This window comes from Megalopta genalis, chromosome 16 (genome assembly GCF_051020955.1).
Source record: "Megalopta genalis isolate 19385.01 chromosome 16, iyMegGena1_principal, whole genome shotgun sequence".
NCBI lineage: Eukaryota > Metazoa > Arthropoda > Insecta > Hymenoptera > Halictidae > Megalopta > Megalopta genalis.
In genome coordinates, this window is record NC_135028.1 from 3435618 (window position 1) to 3457349 (window position 21732).

General features: G+C 35.4%; 1 protein-coding gene across 2 annotated transcripts in view; it reads right to left on the reverse strand.

Annotated features, from left to right (window-relative positions):
• Positions 1-21732, reverse strand: part of LOC117224042 (uncharacterized) — a 260485-nt gene that overhangs the window by 23279 nt on the left and 215474 nt on the right. For both annotated transcript variants that reach the window (XM_076527026.1, XM_076527025.1), the window contains exons 2-3: positions 1080-1265; positions 706-853 (exon numbers count right to left, since the gene is read on the reverse strand). In XM_076527026.1, coding sequence (XP_076383141.1) covers positions 706-853; positions 1080-1265 — 334 coding nt within the window. The remainder of the gene's footprint in view (positions 1-705; positions 854-1079; positions 1266-21732) is intronic.

Genomic DNA, 21732 nt, shown 5'->3' on the forward strand with positions numbered 1-21732 from the left:
TTCATTTTAAAATTTATATCATATTTGATATCCTTTAATGGACCAATTTATTTCGGACACTGTATTTGAAATATTACTGTATGTTGACACTTTACCTGTCGCTGGTATGCGCAGTGTATTCAGGAAATGTCGCTACGCAAGGAGTGGGGACAAGCGACGCATGCGCGGGAGTCCCGCACAGCGGCGTGGCGCGTCTACAGGGTGACGCGCCTATTGTATTGTATCTGCAGCTCTGCGTCGCGTCGCGTCGTCATCGTCGTTCAAAATTATAATGTTTACTCGGTAGACTCGCCGCGTCGTTGTGCGGGTCTCCCTGCGCATGCGTCGCCTGTTCTGAATACACTGATCCCGCGCCGTTTGATACCAACATCGATGGTACAAACTATTCGTTATTTTCGCTTCGACTGGGAACAAGTGCGAAATCGCAATTTACCTTAATTTCTTTACTCTTCCGTCAGCTGCATGCACTTTTATTTAATAAATACTTTCAGTATTTAAATTTAAATATTTGTGAAATTTATCTGACAATTGATCGCTGATTTACAAACTATGATTCAATTATAATTTTGTTCATTTGTAAAATAGCAGCTTAATCCAGGAGAAAACACCGGCTTCTCCGTGCAATTTTCTCATAAAACCGCGCGGCATGTAAAGTGTCAAATACAAACTGATTGAATACTCGACCGACAAAGGCGGTATGTATACCTAATCGCTCCTTTTATAAAAGCCGACATAACAGCAATTCCAAGGCCACTTCCGGAGACGACGAAGATCTCAACCAGCTCCCTTCTTCGCTTGAAGTACTGCGCCACCATCAGTGTACTGCAGTCCCTTGTCAAACCAACTCCTATACCTGTGTTCAAGATTTCAAGGCAACCTATAGACCCGCTGATATTTTCATTCCAAATAGTTCTCCTCGAAATTCAATTTTTCTATTGTCGCTGTTTGGCCAACAGAATTAATGCGGACATGAAACGAATATCATTTACGTTCTATGTTCTAATACGACGATATGTAACGATGATATTGGCATATCATGCCCAATAATTGCTTGCAGTTACAGTTCGATAATGACTAACCGACGACCGTGCCGTAACTGAAGAACAGTTGGTGGAACTGCGTGGCGAACGAGGTGAAGAGACATCCAAGCGCCGTAACGAGACCGCCCAGGACTGCCGTAAGCCTCGTACTTTTTCTTCGACATAGTGCTATCGTTACGGGAGAAACGAGTAAAGCGACGCCCGTCGAGATTGCCCCAAGCCATCCTGAAAGAAACAACGAGATTATCTTAAACAGATGGACACTCTTATCTTCAAACAAGCGGAAACATCAAATGGAGCCGTTTATTTTTAAAGTGGCCTGAATCTATTTTCCAAAAACGCGTCGAGCTAGCCGTTTCAATATTTATATTTCTACGTTATATACAGGGTATCGCATAATTATGTTTATATATGGAAAGGGTCTTTCTTGAGGTCAATTGACGTAACTTTTTCCTTAACGAAAATGCAATCCGCGGCTTTGTTTGCGAGTTATCAATGAAAAACTGTGACCAATGAGATGCGAGATTAGCTGGCGCGAGGGAGCCGAGTCAACGAGCAGTCGAAGCCCAGTTCCGCTCAATGGCTGGGCCGCCTCGCGTCTGCTGATATCGCATCTCATTGGTCACTGCTTTTCGTTAATAACTCATAAACGAAGCCGCGGATTGCATTTTCGCCAAGGAAGAAGTTACTGCAAATGACCTCAGGAATCACCCCTTTTCGGGTGTTAACATAATTACGAGACACCCTGAATGATTTCATTTCAGCGTAGCCGTTAGAACGCAGCAATCCTCAGAAACACGAAAACATTGTACTACCGTGTTATCAGTTACCAATATTTTTAAATTTATCAAAACACAAAATCTTTTAATATCTGGACTCCAAAATAAATAGGCATATACTATACTATCAAAATAAACGGCTCAAATATCTGTCAACAGATTTAGGTAGATATTATTGATTGAATGTATTGGGTTGGCAACTAAGTAACTGACGATTTGTTCAATGAAATACAAAATTTTTTTTTACTTGGAATGAAGTTTAATCTGTAATGTATTTTCCATTTTGTTCGATGATCTTTTGCCATCTCTCTGACAACTTGAAAATTCCACGCTCGTAGAAAGTCTGATCCTTTTCAGCCAAAAACTGAGTTAAGTGAGATTTTACAGCGTCATCATCGTTAAAAGTTTTACCACGAAGGGAGTTGTCCAGGAATCGAAATAAGTGGTAATCCGATGGCGCGAGATCAGGGCTATATGGTGGGTGTAACATCGATTCCCAACCAATATCCATCAATTTTTGCCGAGTGGACAAAGACGTGTGCGGCCTAGCATTATCCTGCTGGAAAATGACACCTTTACGTTTGACCAATTCTGGTCGCTTTTCCTTGACCTCTGCATTCAATTTGTCCAGTTGCTAACATTCACGGATAATAAAAAATAACATAATAATAATAATAATAATAATAATAATAATAATAATTTTATAATATAACATTTACGGATATCATAAAAATGGGAGTGAGAGACATCTATAACTGAAATCGGCAATTATTTAGTTGCCAACCCAATACTTATAGTAGAAATGAGTAGGCGCGATTTAAAACATTGAAACGATTATAAGAGACTGCTGATGCTTTTGTATACAGGATGAGTCTCGTAACATGACGACCTCAAATAACTCATAAAATATTTGTTGTACGATAAAATGTTTCAGATAGATGTTGCATGGCCTCCAGAGGAACACGTAGTGTTCTAATCAGTTTTATGTTACTTTGCTTTTTTGTCAGGATATCAAGGTCCCCTCCAATTTTTTAAACGGAATTGTTAACATTTCTTCCCGAATTCGGATTTCATTTGATAAACACAATGATTAACACAATGATAAGTTGGCGCAATAAGTTTGCAGTCTTCAAAATGAAAAGGGCGTATATTCACGCCTTTCGTACATATTGTCAGACCTGCGAGGACTCGCGTCGGTATTTATGTTGACACCATTAATTGTTAGGCTTTATTACATATCTCTGTCGTGTATCTCTTTTTTGCTTGAAATTTGGCGTTCGCGCCAGTATTGAAGGAGAAACCGAACTGTTAATGTTGCTCTAGATTTTTCATTAATAGTGTAATTCTTGAATTGTTCTATCATAAAGTAGTTCTAACGTAAAGTGAATTGAACTTGCATTAAATGTTATTTTTTGATTGTAATATTGAGTTTATAGTTAGTTATTTGTATGTTTTTTTATATCTAAAGTAGTTTAAATGATATATTTTCTATATATATTTTATATCATAATAAGCAATTTCTCACAAAATGCCAAAAGTTAGAGACAAAAGGAGTACAAATTTATAATCGTCGAGCAAATAGCGAATCTTTGAAAAAAAATTGCTATGGACTTCATCATTTCAAGAGAAGGTGTAAAAATGATATTTCAAAGAATAAATAGTACCAGAAATGAAAGACCAGAAATTTTACCTAAAAGTGAAAGAAGGAGAAAGACAAATAGTTCGAGAAGTTGACAAAAAATCCATTTCTTAGTGCCAGAGAATTGAAGGAAAGTAATGTTTGCCCATTAGAATTACACAAATAAAATCTCATATAAATGACGGCAATTTGCATGGCCGTATATCATGAAAAAGTCCATATATTTCGAAGGCGATGCTGCGAAGCGTTTAAGACTTGCTCTAGAATATTCTGGGAGACAGTTATTTGGAGTCAAGTAAAGAAGGCAATGTGTATGGAGGAAAGTAGAAAACTCAGGATTTATCATAAACTTAAAAACTGATTGCATAGCAGTTGGGCGTAACGCAACAAACCATTTCGAATCGTCTCCTAAGCCGCTTAAGCCGAAAATTGAAACGAAAACGACCGTATGCTGGAAAAAGGGACCGTCGTATCGTCGTATGAAATGTCTGCATGACAACGCCAGACCGCATGTTGCTTCTGGTACGAAAGAGATCCTATTGAGTCTTGGTTTTCATCTGCTTCGATCGATGCAGCACGCCTTGTCTAATACGAACTTCGAATCAGTGGATGAAATGCAGAAGAGATGAAATTTCATGAAAATCGAATTCGACACTAGTCTGAAAGATGGCTTAAAGTTAGAGAAAGTAGGCCTAGCATTGTCCTGGTGGAAAATGACACCTTTACGATTGACCAATTCTGGTCGCTTTTCCTTGACCGCTGCATTCAATCTGTCCAGTTGCTAACATTCACGGATAATAAAAAATAACATAATAATAATAATAATAATTTTATAATATAACATTTACGGATATCATAAAAATGGGAGTGAGAGACATCTATAACTGAAATCAGCAATTACTTAGTTGCCAATCCAATATTTTTCTTAACACCTTGTAGGGGCGAGGGGGACAATGGCGGTCAACGGGCAATGATAGTCAGCATTATTATTACGAAATGGTACTTTCAAAAATCCACCACTTCTTTTGTAACGTAACATCGCTCCCCACATTCTGAAAAACACATCACTCAATTCTTGGTACGCTACTGTGAGAGACACGCCCAATTTCACGCGTCGCTGACATAATATTTTGTTCGCGCAACTTACGGTATAAGTATGAATTGTTCGTCTTTTGTCCTATGTTCCTAACGTAGGAACTAATGTCCTACAGTTCTGGCATGCAGGTAAAAGATTGCAGTAAATTCTCCCCAATTTTCTTTTAGCTTGTAAACAAAAATGGATAATTTGAGAAGAAGAGATACGATTATTCAAGCTTCGTTGCTCGTTTTTATAGTTGCCGATTGGCTACCACTATAAAAAACGAGGTGCAAGGCTCGAATGCAGTAGGTTAACTTCAATTGTCCCTCAGCTTGTCAACAAAAATGGACAATTTGGGAGAAGGAGATACGATTATTCGAGCGGCTATGAAAACGAACTGCGAGGCTTTTATAAACGTATCTCATCTTTCCTAATTGTCCATTTCTGTTTACAAACTGAAGGACAATCGGGGAGAATTTACTGTAATCGTATCTCCTCTTCCCAAATTGTCCATTTTTGTTTACAAGCTGAAGGACAATTGGGGAATATTCACTGACCATTGTAATTTGATGTCAGTATATTTGATTTATGTTTTTTATATTCAGTTTTAATAGATAATACATATGCCGGTAATGATGATTACCTTGAAGAATGCTTAATAAAGAAGAGATCAGAAAAAAAATACGAAAGAAACAAAGAAAAGCAAGGAAAGAAATTAAAACAAGCGTTAAAAAGAAAAGATAAAACTAGATGAAAGGACCAAAAGATTTTTTTATAATATCGACGATGATGTAGTCGAAGCTAATAATATACAGGGTGAGTCTCATCATCATGACGACATCAAATAATTCATAAAATATTTGTTATACGAAAAAATGTTTCAGGTAGAAGTTGCTTGGTTCCAGGGGATCATATAGCATTGTCATCAGTTTTATATCATTTTGCTTTTTTTATCAAGATATGAAGGTCACTTTCAATGTTTTAAATAGATTAGTTAATATTTCTTCCCGAATTTGGATAAAATGTTGAAAATTCTATATAAAAAAAGTATTACACCAAATGGGGTCTAAATTACATAGTTATGGAGATATTAGAGCGGCCAATCAGTATTGATAAACACAGTCCTAGATGCTACACATGTAACAAGGTATACAACGTATTAGCCGTGCATGTTCTACAATATCAGCTGAAACTCTTGAAAATGTTCCTCGCCTTCTAATAATAGAGAATACGTAATTGTATTGATTATAACGGGCAGAAGTTCAAATGTCACTTACAATAAAACTTATTTTGCCAATATCTCAATAACGATGTACTTTAGACCCCATTTGGTGTAATACTTTTCTATGCAGAATTCAACGCTTTATCAGAATTCAGTAAGAAATATTAACTATCCTATTTTAAAAAATTGAAGGTGACCTTCATATCTTGCTAAAAAAAAAACAAATAATATGAAAGTGATTAAAATAATGTATGTCTCTCTGGAGGTCATGCAACTTCTATCTAAAACATTTTTACGTACAACAAAAATTTTATGAGTCATTTGACAAGTGGATGCACCTCACATATGATTTGTAAAATCATGCAGAAGGTACCGGATGAGATTCTCCAGAAAAATATGAACGATACGACTGTACGACACTATGACGACGATTATCAGCAGCGTAATTGCTATTGCCCACTGATGCGGGCAATAAGGGACAAAACTATCTTTCTTTATAATGTTCATTTCACCAAGTAAATCATTGTGGATATTATTATTTTTATTTTTCACTTATAGTTTATTGCCTAAACATTATGAAAAGTTACTTTATATAAATATATTACCAGCTACTTTGATTGTATCGTAATTGTTGCTTAAACATTATGAAAAGTTACTTTATATAAATATATTACCAGCTACTTTGATTATATCGCAATTGTTGCTTAAGTGATCACAATTACCCCATTATCCCCTAATTCCTAATACCTAATATTACGATAAATACCTTGGGTTTACATGTGAATTGAAGATGTCCATAATATTATATTGAATATCAGACATATGCAAACGAAAAAGAAAGATGCAATTTGCGTTTGATCGCGAGAACACAAAAACATTCGTGATTTTTATTTTTTTACAAATAACCAACGAAAGTACATATTTACAAAAACGTTTCTGCTCCTGTACGGAAGGATAAATGTTTGTTTAATCGTGTTTAAACTGTATTAAACCAAAATAAATATTTGTCAAATATCGAATCTAGCCGAGTATCTCATTATGCATTAGGCACATACAAAGCATGATCGCGAAATTTACACCCGTGTTTTAGGGATTATAACCAACAAGAAATTTTAATCAACGCAAGTTAGCGAACTCCCAGTTTCTTATGAGTTTGACCTTCATGAAGTTATTGCATTAATTTACACCGATTTATCGTTAGCATGTTCACCACCGCGCGAGAATAGAGATACTTGAATGGAAGAAGTTAATAAATGCGCCTGTTCGCGTTAATTAATGCACGTAATATTTCACAGCGTACAAAATAGATCGTTGTCCTCTTATAATGAAACTTCTTTGTCGCATCGAGTTTGGAATTTTATTCAACAAAATTTCTTTATGAAGTAGGATAGATAGTGTCGAAATTTTAGCCTCGAACAAAAATTAATCTATAGTTTACTTAGTACTAAGATACTAAGATATCGGTTTACAGCTGTACGTTGTACAAGGTCAGTGCCCTTCGACATCGTGAATTTCAGCCAGCAAATGCATCCTCAACTAAATGGGTGAGTTTCTTACTGATAATATTTTTCATATCTCTCTAATAAACAAATCCTTTACGTCCCTTATTTATTATTAAATCAGCTTTGCAAATCATTCGTTAATCTTCACTGTACACTTTGCATAAAAATTTCATATGGTACACACGAGGTGTCATGCACACCAGAAAATTAAAACGGCTGTCACGGTTAAACTACATATTATTTCGGGTCCGAAAAATTAGTAAATATTCTTCAGACGTTCTAAAGTAAAGGTGAACAGCGTTTTTCTTAAAAATATCACTGTTATGTAGTAAAAAAAATCCGGAAAGTTCTCGCTTCGTGACTTGTTCAATACTTCGAACGCGGCTCGAGTCCGTCCCGACCTTCTGTCAAAGCCTGGTGCTGCGGACTCTCTCGCGGACCCTCTCTCTCGCACCGTCACCTCTCATTGGCCAGTGTTTTTCGTTAATAACTCGTAAACAAAGCCGTGGATTGCATTTTCGCAAAGGAAAAAGTTACTTCAAATGACCTCAGCTACCCCTCATTTTCGGCTGTTAAAATAATTGTGGGACACCCTGTATATAGTAGATACCGCGATACATCATCACCGGTACCATTAGATACACATCGTGCCCTGACTGTTTGGGGATCCCAGCGTCACGTATACAATGTGAAACGCGACAAATAAACGTCTCTGATTGGTGGATAAGACGAACCCAAGAAGGGTATAAAAGAAGCGTTTTTTCTTACCGGACTCTCAGTAGAGTTTGATAGCTCGATCGTTTTCGCCCATATACCTTCTTTCAATAAAGGAATAAAATAAAGTCCTTTTAAGCAAAGAATTAGAATCATATTCATTTTCATTCCATAATCCCAACAGATAGGAAGTCCTTTTAAGCAAAGAATTAGAATCATACTCATTTTCATTCCATAATCCCAACAGATAGGAAGTCCTTTTAAGCAAAGAATTAGAATCATATTCATTTTCATTCCATAATCCCAACAGATAGGAAGCCCTTTTAAGCAAAGAATTAGAATCATATTCATTTTCATTCCATAATCCCAACAGATAGGAAGTCCTGTAGAAGATGAATTACTGCGCAAAAACTTGAACATTTCTTTCACGTTAAGACAGAGGCTGAAGGAAACTATTTAATCATTTCTTCTAATACCCACCACAGTCGTTCATTGTCTTCGGAACATTTGGCTTTCCTGAAAGAAGTCACGGAGTTCTTTCAAGCTCGTTAAAATTCAATGGTTTCCGACCACAATAAAATTACCGAATGAGAACGGCCTGTGCCAACGCCGGCGCGGCAATTCGTTGAAACAGTGTTCGTTACCAACCAAGCGATCGAGAGATTAATAACTCCACTTTTTATCATTCGGCTGTCCCTCTTCTTTGTCTCTGGAAGTCGGCCGTAACTTCTGCCATCGAAGGCATTCTTCGGCCGGTTGATCGATGAGCCTACTCAACATTCGCGACCAGAGTTGCCAGGAAATTGATGGCGCGTGGAACTCCCCGAACACCCCCTCCCTCTCAATCGTCAACAAGCTCCATTTCTCTCACTCTTACCGGAGAGTCTCTGCTAGAAAGACACTGAGGTGGTGAGTATGCGACGTCGCGAAAAAACTGGCCTATCCAATGTCACGTGACGATCGAGTGCTGCTTATCTCCTCCATTACATCAACTTCAGTTCGCTTGCGATTGCAGGGCACGGTGCAAGGGAAGGGCAAAGAGACTCTCCGCGCGCCATCAATTCCCTGGCAACACTGTTCGCGACTCCGACCGCGGGAACAGTGAAAATTAATTAAATGACTCGGCTCGGACGAAAATAGTGGCCAGCTCTAATTGCCTACTCCTACTGGACGCTGTTGTAATTAAGATTATTTTCACGAGATCAAATATTACTTAAATTTTAAAACAACAGCATAAATAATTTGATCGATGTATAATTGATATATTGATTGATATAATTGATTAATAAATCATTCATTTGATCGATACAAGTTTTTATGGCTTATTTTACAATGCTATGAATTATAAGAAAAAAACAGTGTCAATTTTGTTTTAAATGTTATTTATTTAGATTTTAAGCGACATTGCTCTGAATTCTTCTTTTTTTAGATGGCTCGACGGTGTGCAGGATTTCTGCCAAACGGGTTTACATGGAGCAAAGATTCAAACAATACTTAAAACTAGAATATATACTTCCCTAGGTATTGACGATCGAACATTTTCATTTTTGTTAAACAGTAAAAATGGCAGCTGTTTGTGTTTGCCTTATCAAATTTGTACAAGAAATTTTTATGTTCTTTTGTTTATATTTTCTGAAATTATTAAAAATTAGAAAAACATGGATCGTCAATGCCTAACTTATACTAAGTTTGTATGCGATTACAAAGGGATGTTACGATGAACTTTGTTAAAACATGGCAAACATAAGTGTGGTTTATCCACACAACTATCGCAGAATGTTACAACTTTTACAGTACTATAGAACTATAAATCAATCCCAGCTTCAGTGAAGCAGTAAGTATTGTGTCAACGACACGCGAATAAATGACTGATCGGAATAAGAGAAATGCAATTAAAACAAGTTACAGTAAAGAAAAATTGCCCATCACGCCGCGTGGGGCGTATACGCCCCACGCGGCTTGAACGGAAAGTCTTCAGAAAACGGTCTGGCAGGGAACGTGTTAAGCAATAGCCTCGTTGCGGGCTTGAGAACGTCAATTCATTTCAGAAACGGTGTAAAATAATTCAACAGCATATGTACAGTCATTAAAACATGTGTAATGTTTTTGCGCATTATAGATAGCATTCTGCGAGCTATCAATTCATCTTCGTGTTTTCATTCTTATGGACGATTCGATTGGTCGGACGGAGAATCATGGTTGGATACTTGGACGAGCATGAAACGGCGGATCAAGGTTATCGATCATTCCGTAACTCGTCTATAATTGAGGGTAACTGAGGCCCGTGAACCGTTTATTATGATTGCAAACTCTGAGCGTGAGATATGACTGGCTACGATCACAAACCCAGCGCCGAAGTGGCACCTGGATCGCATAAATCATGCATTGAACTATGGTAATCAGATTAGTGGGCATTTCGTGTACCCACAACGACGATAATAAATTTTTGCGCACGATTAAGTATCGCTTGATCGGTCACGAATGCGTTAATTTGTTGTCCGTGTCTATTTTGATTTCTTACCAATCGAATGAGTATCATCGTGGACTCCAATTATAGATACGGTGACCCATAAAAGTGTTCGTACATCTTTCAAACGCAATAACTATTTTCAAGCTGACCTAAATGACTTGAATTTTTTTAGATGATAGAGGGACTAGTCTACTAGATGATGACTGAAATGCTTCTTTTTTTTTAATTTTGCTATTACTTGGAATGACAAAAAAGTAAAAATCTCTCGCTTTTTAACTTCTTGTCTGAGCCTAATTTAAAAAATGTCTTTCGTAGATTTCGGCAACTTACGTGCATGTTGAAATTTTTATCGAAATTGGTTTACGTTGTTACAAATTACAATAAACTAAAGATCGCAAAAATCGCAGTTCTATCACGATTTTGACCAAAAACTGTAAGAAATTTGCAGTTTTTAAAATCGTTCAACGCCCGTAATTGGATTTTGGATGAACCGCTTTCGATCAAATTTTCAGCACGCATATAAGTTACTAAGATCTACAAAAGACATTTTTTAAATTTTCCTTATAGGCTCACAGATAAAAAAAGTTAAAAAACGTAGGTTTTTAATATTTCTTTTCATTCCAAGTAATAGCAAAATTTTAAAAAAAGCTTTTTAGTCATCGTCCCTCTATCATCTAAAAAAAAATTTTATTAAAAAAATTAAAAATTAAAAATTAAAAATTTTATTAAAAATTTAATTCAGTTTTAAAAAGTTATTGCGTTTTAAAAGATGTACGAACCCTTTTGTGGGACACTGTACTCACTAAAATATTTGGACATATTCTTTTAAAAAGCATTAACTTCACAAAAATTAGACCAAATCACTTGCAATACCTTGAGATATTGGAAGGACCAGTTTGGTACAAAATAAGCACAAAAGTTCTTGAAACAGTTGCAACTGGTTGGAATAACAAAAGAAAGGAACAAGCTTAACAAAAAATTAATTTGTCATTCGAGCCTATAATGAAAATTTAGGTAACGCATTTTGTAGATCTGGGTAACTTGTATGTGCATGCTGAAAATTTTATCGGAAGCGGTTGGCCTTGTTGCGAGTTACAAACGTTTCAAGATAGCGAAAATCGCAGTTTTTCACGTTTTCCGAACAAAAACTGCAAGAGTTCTAGCGACATCTTTTAAGAATCTGTAAGAATAAAATTTCTTTTCAATATTAACTGTAAGTGGTGAAGTTGTATATCTCCGTTTTTATTTCACACATTCCGTAAGAAAAAAGGAGTGATTTCTCACTTGCAGGCAGTTTTTTATTTACAGAAAATCCCATTTAACCCTAGAAAGATAACCATATGACAACGTACGTAAAAGATAACCATACCCTTCAGAGGCGCATGCTTTTCTAAGGCGTCAATTTTATACTAACAATGGATATTTATTTAAGTTAGTCTAGTCATTTTAAAGGTTTGGCATTATTGTAAAAATAAAATGCATTTATATTATATCTTTTTATATTTTAAGTAATTTTAAACTTAAATCACTAGACCTCTATGAAAAATTAACAAAAATCAACAGTCTTCGCAGGCGCCTCTGCGACGTAGGTTATCTTTCTCGGGTTAAGTTCGGCCTCTCTTTCCTTCGTCAACTTTTCGTTTCTCCGTTTCGAGAGACCTTTTCTCTGAGATTTCGACAACGCGGCAGCAGACGTATAAATATACACGGTAGATTTACTGGAAAATGTATACGATGTTCGTGTTTTCATCGTTTCAAACGTTCGTGACAAAAGGTGCAGAGGAAAATCAGTTTAATTTTGTTAATTTTTCATAGAGGTCTAGTGATTTAAGTTTAAAATTACTTAAAATATAAAAAAATATAATATAAATGCATTTTATTTTTACAATAATGCCAAACCTTTAAAATGACTAGATTAACTTAAATAAATATCCATTGTTAGTATAAAATTGACGCCTTAGAAAAGCATGCGCCTCTGAAGCGTATGGTTATCTTTTACGTACGTTGTCATATGGTTATCTTTCTAGGGTTAAGAACGATGCTCTTACAATTAGATTCATCAAGCAAAAACAGAGTATTGCGTGATTCGGAAAAAATAGTTAATATTATGTGTCTTGTTATTTGAATAATACGATATAAATTGCTGGCTTATTTATTGATATGCTTATACCACATAAAAATAGTATAGCCATTGTTATCTTTCGCTAGTCTATTTGACCTATACGCATTTGAATTTCTTGATGTTTCTTCTTATATACAGGGTGTTAAGCGTAACGTTCGCGCCGATTTTTGAAAAATGTGTTCTTTGAAGAAAAAAAATTGCTTACTACACAATGACCTTCGAATGACCTACACAAAAGTTAAGGATACTTTGAAGAGGAATGTAAACAGAAAACGTACATTTTTATCTCTTATTTACAGTGCACATTAGTGCAGTAATTATATAGTGAGTTATTAAATTCGTCTTTTCGTGAGCTATAACGTTGTACCATCGAAAATATATGGTGCCGTTTAAGAAAGTCGAAGTGACCTTCGTATTGCATCGAATAAAAGATTTTTCGAAATTTTTATTATTACAATTTGTTTCTTGCAAGGAACACATAAACTTTTATTCCAAACATTTTTTTGTCAAAAATCGGGTACGGCCATTACGCTGAATACCCTGTATAGTGAGGAGTAAAAGTGTCCACACACCCTTTAAGATGGTATAACCTTTTTAAAACTGGCCTAAATGACTTAAATTTTGACCCCATTTTGAAGTCATCACTGTAATTGTTCGTTGTACCAGTTTCCAATGTACCAAAATTGGTATACTACTGTGATCAAAAAGTAAGGTGAAATTGTCATTTAAAACTCCCGGACATTAGGAAGGCAGGCAATTGTTTTTTTCCTAGGTTGGTAGGACTGTCTATAACAATTGCCAAGCGTCTGTTTGTTAAAAGGTTTAATTATCTCCGAGTTACACGTGTTTTAGTAAACGACCAAAAGTGAATTTTTCGATTTTTACAATGGGTGATTTTGTTGAGCAAAGAACTTGCATCAAATTTTGTTTGCGGAACGAATATTCTTGTGCGGACACGTTGAAAATGTTGCGGAAGGCCTTTGGTGATCAAACTATGGCACAAAAAAACGTTTATAAGTGGTACAACGAGTTCAAAGCGGGCCGAGAACGCGTTGAAGACGAACCGCGCTCTGGACGACCATCAACGTCTACCGACGAGGGCCACGTCCAAAAAATCGAAGATTTGGTGCTTGAAAATCGTCGATTGACAATAAGAGACCTCGCTGATAGTGTTGGAATATCATTTGGCTCAGTCCAAACCATTTTGAAGGATGTTTTGTGTCTCAAACGCGTCAAGTCTCGATTGGTGCCATGTCATACTGCATTGGTTCTTCGCGACTTTTTTGCCAAAAACTCGACTCATATCGTTCCGCAACCACCGTATTCGCCTGATTTGGCTCCGTGCGACTTCTGGTTATTCAGCAAACTCAAAAAGCCGATGCGGGGACGCCGTTTTGACACGATTGAGGAGATAAAAACCGAATCTTGAAGGCTATACCGGAAAAAGACTATTCCGACTGTTTCGAGGACTGGAAAAAGCGTCGGAAACAGTGCGTTTTATCGGACGGGGATTACTTTGAAGGGGATGAAATTGATTTGGAAGAATAAATAAAGAATTTACATTTTATAAACAAATTCACCTTACTTTTTGATCACAGTAGTATGGTTTTTAATATGTTGTGGCATGTTTCTGAACTACTTCTTTACTCACAATCAGCGAAAAACCATAGTTGTCGTGCTGTTCGCGAAAAACTACTGCTATTATTACACTGAGTTTGCGTGTACATTCACTGGTGGACAAAATGATAAGGCACTTCGAATATGAAATAACAAATGCATTCAAATGAATTAAAATTACATCTGAACCATCAAAATTCAGTTTTCTTTTCATTCGTGAATATAATAGGTTTCCACTGGTTTTTGAATAGGCTCTAGTGCAAAACTTAATCGCCGACAATGTGGTGATAAAATTTATTCAAGGCCGTATGAATAGCGACGCTCGCAGAATTGCTGGGACAAAGTATATATTTCAGCATGATAATGCAGCTGTGTATACCGCTCGCGTAGTAAAATATTATTTTGAAACGGAAAATGTGAAGGTTTTAAATTTGTCAGACCTATGCATTATCGAGAATATTTGAAGAAATCTCAGCCGAACATTATACGAATTAAAATCTGCAATTTTAGAAGCTTGGGAAAGCTTGGATCAAAACTATATAAACGATATACCAAGAAAAATAATTGAAGTGGTACAACGTAAAGGACAGTCCTCACATTGCTAAAACTTAGACAAACTATGCAGTTTTATTTCATTTTAATACTTTTGTTATTTCACATTTTAAGTGTCCACAAAATTTCATTCTTTTTTCTGTATATATAATAAATGGGTCGAACGATTCTTTTTATTTCTTCATATATTATATCAAAATTACCACCTTATTTTGTTGTGTATTCATTTTCCACGTGTAATGTACAAGTAAGTGTTTATATCCAAAAATCTTGAGGTGCCTTATTATTTTGTCCACCAGTGGACGTGTTTGTAACGGTGCGCGGTCAACACAAGACCATTTGAATTAATTCGTGGAGGCACATCTTATAATTGGTGAATCAATTGGTCATTAAACGAGATAAAACGCGGACGATTAAGCTTATTAATTAGACTCTCAAGTGCTTTCTCATCTTTTTTCTTTTTTTTATGATTGGGTTAAATTAGAATTAGATCTGGATTAGGCAATCAAACATGTGCCATTAACAATTGCATTATTTCTTTAAATGCAACCTTTAAATGGAAATGCACAGTTTCTCCAAAAATGACCTGTTTTCATAATTTCAGCGAAACCACCAAAGCACAGGACTTTTCAAAATTACAGGGATTGACATTAAGATGGTAAAAACATTCTTTGCAAAACGTTGGGCCTTAAACTTCGAGTCATAGAAAATCCTTCTTGCAAACATTGGTTTTACGTGAAATGAAGCTATTTGAAAATTTCAGCCAAATCCTGTGAGACTGGTTTTTGGAAATTTCGCCAAACAATTTAATAGTATGTTTTCCAATTTAGTGTTTTCAGTTGGCGTCAGTTTGGCTACTGGTTTTCGAGCGAGCGAGTATCTCTGGCCATTCTCACACACACAACCGATATTTTATCATTAAATATTTTGAAACTTTCAAGCTCTCTATTCTCCGTAGAGAAGATATGTGCCCATAATTATGAAAGTGGTCTAAGTCATATATTTCTTGTTTCGAGATATTTAATGAATCGCATTTGAATAAATTAAAAAATATTTTTACATTATGCGACATTTTAATTTATAATTTTATTAGTCTTGATTAATGGAAATTTATTATAGATATGAAATTTTCTGTGAATTTCATAGGAAAATGTTGTTTTTAAAGCTTGAATTGACTTTGACCATTTTCAAAATTAACTGAATGTCCTATAATTGCCTTAAAGTAATAAAAAATTGTGATTTTTATTTGAGCCGTTTATTTTGAAAGTGGTGTAAGTCCAATGTCATCGAAAGAAATTGTAAGTGGCGTTGCGTGGGGTATTCAGACGATACAAGCTCAGATTCGGCATTTTGAATTTCTTTAAAAAAAAGAACTTATACCACTTTCAAAATAAACGGTCCATTTGAAACAACAACTTTAACGAAATAATTCATAAACATTTATTAATCATTTTTAAAAAGTAATCCATTTTTATCATAATTTCGAGTTTTTAAGATTTTTAAAATGTTCCTGAAAAACTGGAGGGATGTATGGTAGTAAACACATAAGATCTTTATGTTTTTCTTCCGTTACTGGTCTAGTGGTGTTGTATAATAGAAGTAATTGAATATTTTCGTATATTTTTGGTCTTCCTCTTTTAGGTGAAAGATCCAAAACTTGGAATTCAGAATCATCTAAAGAAGTCTTATAAAACATTTGATAAGGTTCATTTTTCAAGAATCTCATCCATTGAATTTTTAGCCAAGAGACAGATTCGCCCGCGGTATTTTTTACCCTCCTTGTTATTGATTTTTCAAGTGATTTCGTTGAAATAAAATCCGGCTGCGACATTCGTTTGATCGAAAATGTATTTCTTTTTCTACAATTTTCGATCAATTCATAGTAATGTTCAGGATTTTCATCTCTATCAAACCAAAATCACGGTCATTCGGTAGAAAGGAATGACCCGATACCAAAATTTTGTGGTCTATCGTTTCAATATTATTATTCGACGACTGGGCAATTTTCAGCCATGTCAATGCTACTTTAATGTTGCGATTTTGGCCTGAACAAGCATCACTGTAGGCTATTACGTGTTTTTGAGAAGCTAAGATATCCTCCACGCGGTATTTTCAAGTTATGTTTATATAATTTCTTTAAATTGTTGACTTAGACCACTTTCATAATTAACACTAAATTTTTGACGATATCGTAAAAATTACATTGAATAAATTTAGTTTAAAATCATATCGTGTGAAATAAGTGATAAATTCATTTTTTTTTTAATTTTGACTTAGACCACTTTCATAATTATGGGCACATATCCTTTTGCAAGTCCAACTGTCGTACATACACAATCGCTTACTAGCGAGATGCAGTACCATGTTCACGCACACGCTGCCACTGCCACGTAGATACACGCAGTTTCCATGTAGTAGTGGGAGTTATTTCACGCGGATATCTCGGAATATAAGGTTTTTGGTCAATTATACCTAAGGAAAAAGTTACTCAAAATCGCACCGCCAACAAAATTTATGTATTTACGTATTAATAGATCCATTACGTATCGAATAGATCCATTTCATTTATCGGATGACAATATTGTAACAAAAGCATCACCAAAAATCTCTATTAGACGAAAACCAAGTTTACGCGTTTTAAAACAGAACAAGTTTATTATAATCGGGGGCTGAGCGATCGAAATTTTTCTGAGATGTTAGAGAGAACAGTTTACTAGACAATAGGTAAAAAGTTGATTTCAAAACGTGCAACTCGTCGGAATGCGAAAAGAAGTAGAAACTTTCGTTTTTTGACTTTTCTTTTATCTGAGCCTATAAGAAAAATTTTGAAAATACCTCTCGTAGATCTCGGTAGCCTATACGCTTGCTGAAGATTTCATCCAAATCGGTTAACATTATTATGAGCTACAAACAGTTAAAGATAGCGATAATCGAAATTTTTCACAATTTACGATTGATAGCTGCAAGAAATCTCGGGATTGTGATATCTTCCAATGCCTGTATCTTGTTTCTGCGACAACCGTTTCCGATGAAATTTTCAGCATGTGTATAAATTATCGAGATGTACAAAACGCATTGATTAAATTTCTGTTATAGACGCAAATAAAAAAGTTGATGAAAACAACACATTTTAACATTTTTATCATCCTCACAAATGGCAATTTTTAAAAACAATTCTTTGGTCATTATCTAGTAAACTGATCGCTCTAACACCTCGAGAAAGCTTAGATCATATGATCCGATTAGAAAGAATTCACTAAGTTTTAAGAGGCGCTCAAATACTTTCGCGAGTATGTGTACAGTTACTCACAAAATTGAGCGTATACCTTTTAAAACGCAATAACTTTTTTGAAACTGGACTATAAGTGACCTGAATTTTTTATAGATGATAGCGAGACTAGTTTACTAGACGATGACCAAAATGTTTTTTTTTAATTTTGCTATTACTTGGAATGACAAAAAGCAATAATCACGTTTTTTAACTGTTTCATCCGAGCCTATAACGGAAATTTAAAAAATGCCTCTTGTAGATCTTGGTAACTTACATGCTGAAAATTTTATCGCAATCGTTTGACGTTGTTATGTGTTACAACAAATTAAAGATGGCAAAAATCGCAGTTTCATTTCGATTTTGACCAAAAACAGTTTTTTAGATCTTTCAACGCCTGTAGCTCGACTACTCCGGGTTAACCGATGTCGATGAAACTTTTTAAATTTAACAATTTTTTATAGGCTCGGACGAAAAAGTTGGAAAACGAGAGCTTTAAAGAGTTATGTAAAAAAGACCGAGTTTTTTCTTTTCTTTTGTCACCCAAGTAATAGCAAAATTAGGAAAAGGTACTTTAGTCATCGTCTAGTAGACTGGCCCCTGTATCATCTAAAAAAACACTCAAGTCACTTAGTCCAGTTTGAAAAAAGTTATTGTGTTTTAAAAGGTGTACGCTCAATTTTGTGAGTAACTGTATATCCGTAATCCAGATTAACCCTAGAAAGATAACCATATGACAACGTACGTAAAAGATAACCATACGCTTCAGAGGCGCATGCTTTTCTAAGGCGTCAATTTTATACTAACAATGGATATTTATTTAAGTTAATCTAGTCATTTTAAAGGTTTGGCATTATTGTAAAAATAAAATGCATTTATATTATATCTTATATCTTATTTATTTATTATATTATATCTATTTTTATATTTTAAGTAATTTTAAACTTAAATCACTAGACCTCTATGAAAAATTAACAAAAATCAACAGTCTTCGCAGGCGTCTCTGCGACGTAGGTTATCTTTCTCGGGTTAAAGACACGAAGCAAAATAAAAGCGTCTAATCCACCGCGGCCATGGACATCGAGCATGAATCTTCCGCGCACAGAATCGAACGAAAACGGAGACGTAGAATCGCCCCAGGCTTGTATTATAACTGGGAACCACCCGAACCATAATACTGCAAGTATAATATATTGCTACGCTCTCCATAGCTGATTCGTGGCTTTGTCATTCTCGGGAGGAGAACAATACGAAAGTGAATTGTAAGGGATGCTATCGCTTCCACCCTCGATGGTCCTCCGTGTCTTGGAAACCGGAAGACGGATGAGAGGCACAGTGAATTGGCGAATGAAGAGCTCAATAACCCGATGGATCGTGTGGCCATTTCCTCGGCGACCCTAACCAAACAGGATAACGTCTCGAGCTAGGGAGACCGAGTAGTCACCAAGATATAATCGAAAGCTCGTCCGGTGTCTGCTCCTTAACACGTTCCGTGCCACGTGTACCATCGATGGTACACGCTTGCATGTTTACTTAGTGAACTGAACAAATTGTTTACAAGAAATTTAGAACCGAAGAATCAATTTCCACCGCAAGAATGGGCGTTGATAAGTTTTTGTTACGTTGTTATGTGTACGAGAATTAATAATTGCACGTAATACATCAAGTTTTAGTAAAATATCAAAGTGTGAAGATTCGAGTAAAAGAAGCTCGGCACGGAACGTGTTAAAATGCTCGGGGAGACTTTCATCGAAACATCCAGCACGTAGCACGGATAGTGTCTCGTGGTCAGAAAAGCGAACAGACGCTTCTTCGCTTTTCGGGAGAACTGTTCGATCAAATCTTGCAAACACGATGCTCGTTTTCTTCCATTTTACAAGTAGAGGTCGCAGTCTCGTTGGGTCATCGATTTTCATATAAAACTTTTTCTGATGAATCTGATAGAAAATACGAGCTGTATATTTTACCGTTTTCGTCGATACTCATTACTTACGAAGATTTTACACACATTTCATCGTTAATCTCCACAAATACTGGATGAATACAAGTGCAAGTACAAGTACAATGTATTTGGACACCCTTCAAAACGCAGCGTCTTTTTTTTTAAATTGGAAAAAACGACTAGAATATTTTTAGATGATAGAGAGATTAGACAAACGACTCAACTAGACAACGACTGAAATGTTTTTTTTAAATTTTGTTATCACTTGAAATGTCAGGAAAAAAATAAAAAACTCACGTTTTTTAACTTCTTTATCTGAGCCTGTAACGAAAATTTAAGAAACGTGTTTCGTAAATCTCGGTAACTTATGTGCATGCTGAAAATTTGACGCGAAATTGTTTGAAGCTGAATCAAGCGGCAAGCATTGAACAATGTAAAAATCTCCTACGTTTTTCATGATTTTTAATTGTTATGTTAAATGATTTCGATGAAATTTTCGGCATCTATATATTATAAGACATTGAGATCAACAGAAAGCATTGCCTTTTTCGTTACAGGCTCGGATAATAAACTAGAAAAAAAAACAACATATTCTTATTTTATTTGCGACTCCAACCAATTGCAATTTTTACAAACATTTTTTTGCTTATTGTTTAGTAAACTAGTCAGTCTCCAATTTTAAATATCTTATTGCGTTTGAGAAGGTGTCCGAATATTATCGCTGCTCACTGCACATAAATACTGTTAATCAATTTTTTTCAGTAAAATATATATAATACGACAGGAATGGTTTTAAATTATTTGTTTAATATTCTATTAGTTGCTGAAATGTTCCTTTTACTTTATTTTGAATATTTATCGGAGGACGAGATCTGAGATTATGTTACAATTACATTAATCAACTATGACATAATTTTTGATATTGTAATATAATATACGGTTTTTCTACAACGCGTCCACGATGATATTCATAACAAAAGATCAATATTGGTAAAACTATAGTCCTCACGCGATAAGAAGGCATCTTTGTGTTTACATTCCCCCTCTTACCAGCTGCCCCTCTGCCGCAGCTATCGGTCGCTATTGATCGCTGTCGATCTTCGTCACGGATTTCGGCCAATAGCGACCATGGGGCAGCTAGTAAGAGGGGAATGTGAACACTAAGGTGCCTTCTCATCGCGTAAGGACTATACAAAGCGTTCAAATATTTATATACTAAATGTTACAATTATATTTGTAATGTAAAAATAGTTAGTAAATGGATAGTTTTCATTGTACAAGTGCAGTTAATATGAGCCGTTCATTTTGAAAGTGGCATAAGTCACTTTGTCAAAAAAATCGAGTTAATGGTAACACTAATTACAATTGAACGGTATCTTTTCATTTTTTTTTAAATTTACAATCAATAAGTTGAGAACTATTGAGATTTGTTCGAGAGAAGTTTTGCTAATTAACGGTATAACAAACATGTTTATTTTGAAAGTGGCGTAAGTCGCTGTACTCAGGAAATTAATTGCGGGGCTTAGTGTAAAAGAAATAGAAACGTGTGATAAGTGTGTGAGAAGTATTGTTCTTACAGACCAAAACGAAGTTAATTGGCTAAAAATTCAATGGATACGATTTTACCATGATAGTCCGTATAAAATGTTTTATAAACTAACTTTAGATGAAAAAGATGAATTTCTAACTTTGGATTTGTCACCAAAAAGAGGAAGACCTAGGCGTTATTCACAAATAGAAATGGATCCGTTATACGCTGGATCTCGTCCTGTTTCTTCAGCAAAATA